The sequence below is a fragment of the Chrysoperla carnea genome, chromosome 1 (genome assembly GCF_905475395.1).
Source record: "Chrysoperla carnea chromosome 1, inChrCarn1.1, whole genome shotgun sequence".
Lineage (NCBI taxonomy): Eukaryota > Metazoa > Arthropoda > Insecta > Neuroptera > Chrysopidae > Chrysoperla > Chrysoperla carnea.
This window is the reverse complement of record NC_058337.1, coordinates 59,346,317-59,359,269: the sequence shown is the minus strand read 5'-3', so window position 1 is coordinate 59,359,269 and position 12,953 is coordinate 59,346,317. Positions and strand designations below refer to the sequence as shown.

At 27.3% G+C, this 12,953-nt stretch overlaps 1 protein-coding gene across 2 annotated transcripts in view; it reads left to right on the top strand.

Annotated features, from left to right (window-relative positions):
• The first annotated feature begins 309 nt into the window (after positions 1-309).
• LOC123290416 overlaps positions 310-12,953 on the top strand; it is an 873,043-nt gene continuing 860,399 nt past the window's right edge. The window contains exons 1-2 of one of the 2 annotated variants that reach the window (XM_044870592.1): positions 310-547; positions 818-927. In XM_044870592.1, the coding sequence (XP_044726527.1) occupies positions 310-547; positions 818-927 (348 nt within the window). Of the gene's footprint in view, positions 928-12,953 lie in introns of both variants that reach the window. The other variant, XM_044870591.1, reaches the window with a different exon arrangement.

Genomic DNA, 12,953 nt, shown 5'->3' with positions numbered 1-12,953 from the left:
TTATCGTGTACAGCACACAGTCAAGTCAAATCAGTTAGCGTCCAGCAGTCCTTCTGTACGGTACTCTACGACGATCTTGTCGTCGCGTGCAATCAAAAATTCCAAACTATTTTTATTTACATTTATTTAAAAAAACATAATCAAAGGTTACTTCTTCGAGTCGTGAGTTTTAAAGTTTTTTAGTGACTTCACTCATAGCCAAACCATAACACTAGTTTTTTAATTCCAAAAGAAGTTTGTATTTTGAAACCGGTTTTGTTTTAGTGCGTGTGTTCTCTTCCACAAAGTCAAACATGATCAAAAAATAACATGGCAAATAACATTGTTGCAGAATGGTTACGTTCCTTACATTTAGGACAATATGCGGAAAGTTTTATCGACAATGGTTACGATGACTTAGAAATATGTAAGCAAGTTGGTGATCCTGATTTAGATGCAATTGGTGTATTTAATCCAATACATCGAAGCCGATTGTTACAATCGGTACGCACGTTACGTGAAGAGGGTGCAGCCTCGGTGTACTTTACATTAGAAGAAACCACTTCAGGTGCGACATCGACAATTATTCAACATGATAATGAGTGTTTATGTGATAACGTGAGTGCGCGCTCGTCACGTGGATCATGCTCGGGTGGGTTAGGTTCTGGTGGTGTCGGTGCCGGTTCTGGTGGTGTTACCGGATCAACAGGAAGTGTTAGTGTGAATGTTATTAATAAAGAATCAATAACGCGATTAAATGCCGGCTCACCGGCACCTTCATCATCGGGTGCCGGTAGTGGTCAAGAATTAGCTGCAAGATATGTGGATGAATATGAAGAGGGTAAAGCTGAATTGGTGAAAATACCGCGTGTTCAATTAAAAGTGTTGTTACGAGAGAAGTTGCAGCAGGATGGTATTCGATTGAGCTGTCAACCATATTCTAATACGGTAAGTGACCTTTTAATACGCTTTGCAAAAATATGTCCTTGCATGATGATTTGAGTTGTTTACGAAAAACTAGTAAAAAACATTTTTTGTCCTTTTTTCATATTTATTTTAAGGAGCTTTATATGTTCCATGTTTTTGGCGCTCCCACCAAAATAATAATATTGTTAATTGCATTTGACCGATTTTGCAAGAAGAACAATCTTTGAAAGATTACTATTTTATAGATTATTGTACGATAACTTAAAGCTTATCGTAAAAATTAAATCTACTAAATAAAAATCCGTTATTGACTGTCCTATGATTTTCCTTATCTAATAAATCGAATAAATACTGCTAAATTTTGTATAACGTTGTTTGTGTTGGATTCTTTGAACAAGGAAACATTGGACTCGTTTTGATACGTTTTGACAAAGTGAATTGAATTTATCAAACTAAATTTAATTGAACAACATGCATTTTAGAAGACGAATTTAAGAATACACGTTGTTTTAGTCAATTCATAACTGAAATAGTAAAAAGTATTTTAATTATTTAATTAAATTTTTCTTGCTCAAAATACGTTGAAAAATTAAAAAAAAAAAAATATTAATTTTAAAATATTTTACTCCTTTAAAAGTCATTCCAAAATTAAATTAAATAATTTGTTTACTATTTAAATATAATTAAAAGATTTTTTAATGTTTGAATAATATTAATAATTTGATCACATTCGTTCAGCTAATAACTTTTTTTTTAAATTTGAAATAGGTACTAATTATTTTTTAAATATTATTATTAAGTTTAATTAATGAATTTTAATTACTAATTAAATTAAGATTTACTACAAAGAATGATAAACTTCAGGGTTGAACAAAAATCAATTACTTTTAAATAAATTCTTTTTGACTCGTCCAAAAATAAATCACGTAGGAATCAGTGCATTCCTAGAATCTTCAGGAAAAATGGTTTTTATTTTATATAGTAAATTCAATTAATTTAGTAAAAGTTTTTGTAATGACATATAATTTTTATTGATTTTTTCTGGAAATTACGAGAACTTAAACTATTTACAATTAGTATAATAAAATAAATCATCGACAAAATCATGTTAAATTTACGACAGTGGTTTGCGTTTGGTAATTTTGAATTGATTTGTGGAAGATCATCTTTCGTCCGTTGTCATTTCATTAATCGTGTTTATTTAATGTGTTTTTACACATAAATAAAAAAAATTTTAAGCTATTTTAGTGTTTATATTATTAAATAAGAGATAGAAGCTTATTAAACAGATATTATTAATATTAAACAGAAGTTTTGCAAACAGATATTATTAAATAACGATATATACTTTTATTAATTTTTTCGTTCTTCTGGAGCTCATTATTTTACAACCCCTGATATATGTCACCTTTTTTGTCAAATTTGGTTTATCGGAGAAATCGCTTATTAACTGCCACCACTATCAATTTTGAGTACTATGATGACATAATTATTAATAGTACTACTTTAGAGAATCATTTATTCAGTACTGAAATGGTTTTAACTTTTTATAAAAAGTTCGGAATATCTTTGATTACGATCCTCAAGGATTATTTCTTACATAGACAAATTATTATAGAGACCAACAGAACGCCATTTGCTGGTTGCGTAATTCACCTATCAAGTTTTACAAATCTAGCAGGTGGATTTTGACCCTCAGTCGTTATAATTTTGTTGCGCTAGATTTTTGCAAAACATCTAATTCTATGGCTGACTGTTTATTTAGATTTTTCTTCCATTCTGAAGATGTTCGTTCCTCATTAGGAAAATTTGTCTAATTTATTGTAGAGATTTGATTGTGATTTCAAAATGAAAATTTTTTACCTTCTTCGAATGTTCAATTCAATTCAATTTATTCATTGGATTTTTATCAATATACAAATGTAGTACATGATGTCATAAAAAGTGATAGGGAAAATGAAAGGAAGGAACTATTTCGGTATTAATGTTTGTGCAAATCTAATGGAAAACCATATAAAGCCGTAGGTAGGATAGCCGGCACCTGATGTAAAAGATCGAATGCCTCCCGACTATCACTCATAGTGTGATTTGGTTAAGGATTTGGAATACAAGTGGTACTTAGATGAAGTACATTAAAAATTAAACTAAATTACATGAGTCAAACTAAAATATTTTCTCAGTTGAATAGATATGTTATAAAAATAAATAATGAAAAACAAAAATTATTTTTTTTTTTAAATGAAGTCAATATAATAAAAATTTCAATGTACTAATTATTATCAATTCAACTGAGAAAGCACATCGAATATGAACACGATACATGGAGTAATTTTGTTTTATTGCCTTTTTGCATAATATTATGACAAATTCATTAATGCAAACCAGGCTGAAGGCTTTTTGTGATAGAACGTTAACAATTCCAGCGAATTTTTGGCGATTCTTTACCTTCGCACTTATTCGATTAAGTGAGGATTTCTCCCACTTATTGTATTAAGAATGAATAATTTTACAATAAATGCTATTTCTTAGTGATCGTTGAATATTTTTTTTAAATTTTTAATAAATTATGATAAAAAAAATTTGTCATATATTTAGTCCACAGTACATTCGTGATTTTACTAATACGTATTGCGGACTATTTATTTCGGATTTGGGTGTACCTAATAGTGAAATTTAAAAAATTCATTGTTTTACTGCATTTTTAACGAAAAAAACGTAATGACAATAAATGAGATGTTCGAAAATGCAGTTTTTGAAAGTTTAGCCCATGCTATAATTTAAATAATAGTAATTCCTAGAATTTTTGGAAAAATGATATTTATTTTGTAATAAATTATAAAAATTTTAATTAATTTTTATTAGCTTTGAACGTTGAAATATGGTAGCAGAAAATATATTTTTGGTATAAAAAAATAAAAATATTTTCTAGAATTTTAGAAAAATTATTTCAAAGAAGTAAAAACAGGTTAAAAAATAAATAATACTATCATAAAATTTCCTTAACTTACAAAACTACAAGAATCGAATTTCGTTTTTCTAAAAAAGCGAACAAAAGGTTAATAGCTATCGTTTACTTGCTTGCAGTAGTGAAATGGTTATCTTATTCTGATTGGTTTTCACACAATTTAAATTTTTCTTTCAAGATATATCATCTTAGTGGTGCTACGAGAAAGGAAGAGACTAAGTTTCTGCAACAATAAGTGACGGAAATTTCGTTATCTAATAAAATTAATTAAGCACTTTAGGGATATTAGTAACAATATTGCGAAATATATATTCAGTTAACAAATAAATAAAATAAAATAAGTTAGCAGTTTTGATAAATTTGTCGAATTTACTTGTAACACATAGGAGACGGTATATAGCCGACCTTCGCCCATCCGATAATCAAATGAGACATATTTTTTATGAAATTTTATTGAATTATAAACACGCTTATTATATATTGCCTATCGAAAAGTGTTCATGTATATTTTTAATTAAAAAAGTTTTAGCCAATTTTTTTTTTCTAATGGTTCTTTGAAAGCAAACTTGAACCATTATTTGCGTAATTAAATTATCTTTTTTCTGATATCAAGTTTGATTCGTTACCAGATCGGTGTAGCTACCTACTTTGACTTACCTACTCATATAAATATTATCGAAGATAATAAATGAGAACGCGAGTTTTGCCCCCATCGTGCTCACAATATTATTATCAAGAATTTTGTAAAAAATATATAAGAAAACTCGTTTTGATTAATTACATTGAATAAAACTTAATGAATCTTTTATTTTATTGAATAACTCGATGAGATTAGTTCGACCTTGGCCGGGGTTTTAGACTATGATGAGTTACATTTTTTGAACTCATATTATTTCGTACTCCAACAACCTTAAAGTGAAAATAAACAAGTGAAAACAAATAATTGACTGAGTTAATTGTTGAAATACTATGTATAGACAGTTTTGATTACTCTGTCCCTATACACATGCATACATGTCACACATGTACAATTTGCGTATAATTTGCGCATTCACGGGTAAACATTGATGTTAACGAAAAAATCTTTCAAGCAAAAGTTGTTTGTTTTTTTTATAACAAACACGTTTTACATTTAAACTTTTGTTCTATCTCTAACGGTTTACAAGATGGGTCCTACGGACCCAAGACACAATTGACCTATCACGCTCATTTACGAACTCGACCTGACCTTTTACGTCCTCTGCACGCTATAAAAATTTCAGCTTGATATCCCTTTTTGTATTTGAGTTATCGTGATGACAGGCGGACAGACGACAGCCAGACGACAGATAGACTAAACTTAGTATACCTCGGTATATTTCATATACATGGTATAAATAATAATAAATTTAAATCCTTCTAAAGAAAATTTTTTTTAAAATCTATACATGTAATATTATAAATATAAACATTTAAATGATTCGGTTGAATAAAATAACGATTCTCTTTTAAAAATCACGTAATTTAAACGTTTAGAGTGTAAGAGCTAAGTTTTAAATTACAAATAACTGACATCGTTTATTTAAATTTCGTAATAAATTAATTTATTTCACTATATAAATGCTTTTGAGGCAAATTTATGTAAATATTTGTTTCTAAATACGTTTTGTAGGTATATGTTTTATATTCCCAATATGTTTGATATTCAATTTTATAGTTTTTTGTATTTATTTTGTAAGAAAAAAAAAAACTGATTAAAGTATTTTTTTACAGAAATCCATAATCATTATTGTTTTAGGAATAAATATTTAGACATTTCGAGGTATTATTCAGTCAAAAGACTTTTAAAAAAATGAAAATACATTTTTATTTTTTATTATTTATTTATTTATTTATTGCCAGGATAATATACATACATATAATACTCATTTATATATTATAAATGTGAAAGTAAGCATGTTTGTTTGTTTGTTTGGTTGTTACGCTTTCACGTTAAAACTAGCGAATGGTTTTGAATGAAACTGTACAGCAATATAGCTCATACTTCAGAATAACACATGAAATATAATTTATAAAGGTATATTAATAAAAAAAAATTTTTTAATCAATTTAATTTGACCTTAGCATAAATTACAGATTTCTGTAAAAGTAGTCATTTGACATTAAAATAAATTACAGATTTCTGTAAAAATAGTCAATATAAAATATTTCACGGCCATCTTTTCTGATATACTCAATGAATAATTACGACTATTATACATTTAAAAAAAATAGAAAACCATACATATACTTTTTACCTGTTTAAAACAATCCTTACCATTATTTCGAGTTTTATAGAAGCGAAGCGAGTGGGTATCACTCTAGTATTTTATAAATATTAGATTTTTTTTTTTTTGAGTTCTATGTCGTGATTCAACAGTTTTTTGTTCAAAATAGAAAAAGGTAAATATTTTTACAAAGCTTACGCAAGGCTAAGTTTAAGGGTTTGATTTATATCCCGCAGAAACTTTTCAATCGAAGACCATGGTGAACGCTAATCCTGTTTTTAATAAAAATAAGAATCTAAAAAAGAAATATTGAAATAATGAATCATAAATTGAACGACATCATTTAATTATAAATTGAATAATTAATTTATGATTAAAGTATTTGTCTCAATTTATGATTAAATTATTTGATTCCATTTATGATTAAATTCATTATTTCAATATTTCTTTTTTAGATTCTTGTTTTTATTGAAAACAAGATTATTTACCGAGATCTTCAATTCCAAGATATCCGCAGAGTATCGATCAAACCCTTGAATCCAGCAAAATAATTTTACTTGTTTAATGGTTTGGTAAAAATGATCAATTTTCATGTTACTAATACTTAATAACTTTGGATGAAAGTTTTGTCTAAGAGTAATGAAACTTCATCAAAACAATTTCATCGTTTAACTTTAGAAATAATTTATATATATCTTTGAAAATATTCACCGAAAATTCCAATTAATTACTTCTGGTTTAGGATATTTTGTGGAATAATATTTATGTTTTTATTTAAATTATATTCAGATTTACACGATCCTGACTGAAAAATAACGTTATGGTCAAGCTCACTATATTTTATTATAATATTTGACCATTATAGGTTTTTTATAGTAATTGGTGGAAGAGGCGATAAAATATATACATCAAAAATATTAAATTCTTGGTCGAAGGATCATAAACACTGGTTATGTAGAGGTATTTAGAAAACATAAAATAGAGTGAAATAAGTAGTGATAATAATCAAATTGATAAATATAATTATTTTAAAACAAGCAAACTAATACATATATATTAATTAAAGAGAATTGAAAAAAATACACTCGAACCAGGGCTCGAACTCGGACTTTTTGGATTTATGTCAAGTGCCTCTGCACTCTGTGTTTCGAACTCGAATAGAATTGGTAGGGCGCTTGACATGAATCCAAGAAGTCCGGATTCGAGTGTATTTTTTTCAATTCCCTTTAATTAAGATTACTAGACAAGAAATTTGTCAATATTTACTTTACGCAGTATGTATCATATTAAAAATCATAAATTATCATCAGAGACCATGATGTAAATAAAAATATCGTAAACATGATTAAAAGTAAACAAAAAGAAAAAATAATAATATATATTAAATTTAAATAATTTATTTAGCTGATTTATTGTAAAAAATTTATACAATTGGATATTGAACATAGTAAAAAATCTTTTGGACAACGAATTATATACCAAGTATTCTAATGTGTGGTATTTTAAGCATATTTTTTAAAATAAGTGAAGAAAAATGGTTTCTTGAAAACAATTTTGAATGAAAATTCAAAATAAATTAAATTGAAACACTTTGTTCCAAACACATCGTAAATAATTTTGAACAATTCGCTTGGTCCGCTTGTATGCTTTAAGAAAATGACTGAAGTGTGTCCGTATGTATAACCTTGAAATCATATTCACATTTAGCATTTTTCCGATGATATAAAATTAAATATAAATATATATTGAGTTTTTGCAGCGATATAATAAAGATATTTGACAAGGATGTTCAAAAAAATTATGACTATTTTCAGAGTAGTGTGGATTATGATTTTTCGGACTCTGATTTAATTAGTTTGTCATACTTTTGACGTGGGGTGATAAAAAAAAAGATTTTGAACATCGTTGTAATTATTCTTTTTATGACTTTTAGCGACACTACCTACAATTTTAAACTAAAAAAAACTACAAACACTTGAGAGATAATTACTTGAATGAATGTCATTTTACCATTTAAGTAAAAGACCACTATGATTTAGTGATGTTTGCCAAAAATAGATTATCATCAATTAAGATTATATACACATTTTACTACTATGACTAATAATATTTTTTAAATGTCTCTACTGTCACAGTATTTCAGTTTAAAGTTTTATTTTACAATAAGAAATTACCTGCTACCGTCAAAACTAATTTAGACACATCCTTTATAAAAAGAAATTACATGTAAAGTCAAACACATATATACGTATACATGGGAACCCTACTACACCTCTGTATACAACATTAAATACTAATTCGGTGTATGGAGTTGATCATTGTTCAATTTTTATACTTTTGCACAAATTATTTTCTATTTTTTAACCGACTTCAAAAAAAAAGGAGACAAATAACTCAATATCTCGCCAATCGATTTCGATGATTCTTTTTTTAGTGAAAAATTAGTAAGTGTACTTAAGATTCACTAAAAATCACTAAAAAAAAAATTAACAAAAAGAAAACTGACTTCAAAAGAAAAACTTTTCCAAAACAAATTAATATGCACTAAAAAGTAAAAAAAAATAACGATAATATAATGTAGTTAAAATTATTGTTGTTTTTGGAGTCGGTGTCAGCCAAGCTAATGTAGGAAACTGTTCTGTCAGAGTTGTTTCCTTTGCTGACACCGACTCCAAAAATAACAATAATTTCAACTACATTATGCTAACGTTAATTTTTAGTTTTTAGTGCATATTAATTTGTTTTGGAATTATAAAATTAATGTAATTATATTGCTTATATTTTTAAATTAATGAATTGTTTATTTTAAAATCATATACATTAATATTATTACATTAATGATTAAACTATTGCGTGGAAACTGATAATACTTAGAACTTTTCTAGTAAAATATTTATTAAAATAATATATATATATAATATATCTTAATTTTCAAAAATAAGATTTGTACAGAAAGAAAAGATTTGGCTCATTACCGAATTCGTTATTAATAATCCCACCAAACTATCCAGCTTCTTTGAACTCGTTGAAAAATAGGTGCAATTTTAGTAAATTTTCTCTGACATTTCACAGTCAGATACCATTGTAATAAAATAAAAATTTTTGTAAGGAATTTTGTTCAACTATTCAACAATTTTGGAAGCAAATTAAAATTTTGCAAAGATATTGTTTTCTTTAACTTCAACTTTACTAATGTTCCTCGTAATCCCTAAAACATGGTCAAATGTTTCAAGAATCGTGTATATTATTATATAGTGTGTTCATTTCAGAAGTACCCACTCGTAATAAATCTCGCCCTGATGTGATTATTTGACTGAGAACACATCGATTTAAATATCGAATGGAAAGTTAAAAATGGTGCCTCGAGAATTTTTGGTTTCATCCCTTAGCCTTATCCACCCACACTTTACAAATTCTGATGACACTCCCAATCTTGTGGTACCTCATTTGAGAGTGCATGAAATTCTCTATTCGATCAATTGATTCTTAAGATAGACTACACAGAAGATGAAAGTCAATATGAAATCAAATATTTATTTTTATCAAATCATTGTGGGCTGGTTACAATGTTGAAATAAATTACAGTCATAAGAAATTGTTTTATGACAACTTTGAAATGACCACCGTCATTTGGGAGACAAAAATATCTCCTGTAGAAGAATTTCTTGAAAGGTGGATACCTTCCATCTTCTGTGTCGTCGATCTTAAGAACCAATCGATCGATTTTTTGTTTATTATGATTGAAAAGAGAAATTTACGCCCTTTCAAATGATGCATCACAAAGAAGGGGATACCATTCGAAATTTCCTCAATTCCTAACCTAAAATTCTTTAGTTACCATTTTTAAACTTTTTCGTCAGTATCTTGATTGACGTATTTTCACTGAAATAATAATATCAGGTTAAAAGCTAATAATGAATGGTGAATACTTTTGAAATGAATACACTGTATATGTGGAATGCAAGGAGAAGACGAAATTTTCTAGGAGAAAAATTTTCAGTAGAACAATAATTTATGATCAAATGTAACCGCAATGACTCTCTGTATATAGGGGTGTACTTTCTTGAGTTTACTTGACAATAATTACTGTACATAGATATTATGAGAATAAGATTTATATTCTTAACAGAATAATACAATTTGGATTTGGTTGAACGTAATCATTACAACTAAACTAAGTAACGTGAACGTTTTATTTGTTGTTAATATTGTTTGGTTCCATATCAGTGCATTTAATAACATAAATAATAAATATAAAATATAATTTATCTTTAAGTTTAGAGCAGAACTCACTAGACTAATGTAAAAGTGTTCTATGAATGTAATTTTTATTGTTTTGTGTCGTTTGTAAGTTTGTAATATGTAGTTACATAGAATTTATAATTTTGTCTCCCACAGTTAGTATTTACTTAGATATTACCTACTAGTAGTAATGTAGTATAGTAGACTGTTCGAATAATAATTTTTTTTTTTCTATTACTTACTTTTAACTATTCAAATGTACACGTTGAATGTTGCTAGCATGGACAATCGGGTGTATGACTGGTTCCTGGAAACCATGTCATCAGATTATTTAATGGTATTTATAGACTTCATATAAAGTTCTTACTAAAATTTTTTTATTTATTTTATTTAGAAGTGTACTCTTTTTAAAACTAAAAACATATTTATGGGGTTATCTTTACTATCATGCATTCTTGATATTTTTTTTTTCGACAAAATTTTGTTTAGTGATGGGGCACATTTCTGGCTTAACAGATATGTCAACAAACAAACTGACGGTACAAACAACCATAGACAACTTATTAGAATAATAAATTTTATTTTTTTATTTGTGAAAACTACGGTTTGGAAGATCAGTTCTAATAGCAACAAACTCAACCAGACAAACTGTAATGGAAAAAAAACACATCCAGGCAAAACAATTGTCTGATGTGGTTTATAGACCGGCCGTTGGAATCATTGGTTCATCGGTCCGTGAAACCATGACTTTATTACAAGAACAATTTGTTGAACAGTTAATTGCGCGCATTGTGCCGGTGAGTTGGCCACCTGGATCCTCCAATATTACACCGCGGATAATCCGCGTACGATTGAGCATCTCAAGACATGTTAACTGTCGTTACGAACAATGTTTGAAGGAAATAATTTTAAAAAATGTCAAGAATGATTCATTTTGTGTGATAAAAAAGATAGCTCGATAAATTTTTTTGTTTTAAAAAAAGTATCTCCAAATGATTCATAGATTATTTTCAAAGGTTTTCAATAGAAAACTTTTAAAATAAGAAATATAAATTTAATTATCATAAATGATGTGTGCGACATATATTTTCAAGTTTTCGTCTCATTTCCACAGTTTTTGTATTTGCTATGTACCTCTTTTAAAAAACAAGGGGTTAAATAGGATTTTTGTTTTTCAGATTTTTTTTTAATACGCTGTTGTTGTTTTTAAATATAACTGTTGCTTTCATCAGATCCATCATAAGTCTATGATTGGCTATAGCTGTTATACTATCATAAATAACAAGCTAATATTGCTGAAAGTGGTGGTATTATCTTAACTCTTCCTTGGACAATTCTAGTAAATAGAAAAAAATATTTTTATGACTTCACAAGTTATTGTGCATATTGGCACCTACATTTCAAATACCGTTTTGATGGCATACTTAAATCGAAAGTTTTAATTTGTAATTTTTTTGAAAAATATATAAACTAATTAAAAGTTAACACTTTTTATGGCCTCTATTAACATCATCCAATAATAATCGGAATTGATTTTAAAATGTTAATTTTCCTTTTTAAATTGTTTGATCAGTACTAATAATGTTTATTTATTTGTAAACGTAGCTTGAAATCTTATTACGTTAAAGAATTTTATTTTAATAACATTCTTACATGAAACATAGAAATAATTTATTTGATAAAATAATTTTAAAAAAAAATTATTTTCAATGTTTTTAATTTGTTATTTATTTTCATGTGAGAGAAAATTCATTGAAACGACTTCCCAGGACGAAATCAATAATTTAAAGAAATCTCGTAATTTTACTTTTTAAGGTTTTTAATAATGCGCTCACCAAGATAGGGATGATATTACCGTTTTAAGTTCTTGATAGTTTTTTTTTTTTTTTTTTGTAAAAAGTTACCAATTATTTTATACCCGTTACGTTATTGAATACAAAAAGAAAAGAGTAGTAGCTTTTAGTTCACGGTGTATATTGCAGAAAAAGCTGTATAAAATTCATGTTTATAAACTCTAATATTATGTCTCCCTTTTCTCATACCCGTGTAATAACTAATAATAATTAATGACGAAAATAATGAAGCACTACAAATGGGTAGAGTATTGTCAAAAGAAATTAAAATTTACATTTTTAAAATGTGTAGATTTACGCGTCGTCGATTAAATTTACGAAAAACAGAGATACATAAACAAAAAATAACGATTATGTAGGCTTTTGAACTGATAATCTCCTATTTCCAATGTAAAAAAAGTTATTTACAAATATACCGGACGTCCAAATAACATTTATTTTTTTCGTTTCTATATCTCGACGTTCTTATTGACCCTTTTAAACCTATGTGCTTTGACATAAAATTAAAATATCTTGGGTAATAACAGAAAATAAAAAACAGAAGGAAAAATCACAACAAGGAGACTTTAAATCAGTCTCCTGTAAGCTGATCAGACAAACAACAAGGAGTAAGGAACCACCCACCTTAAATGTCCCACTGATGTAATCGTAGATTATTAAATAAGATAGTATATCACAAACTACGGTAAATCAGGATTTTAAGCCTTTAGGGCTTACGTAGAACGAGGATAATCGTTTTGA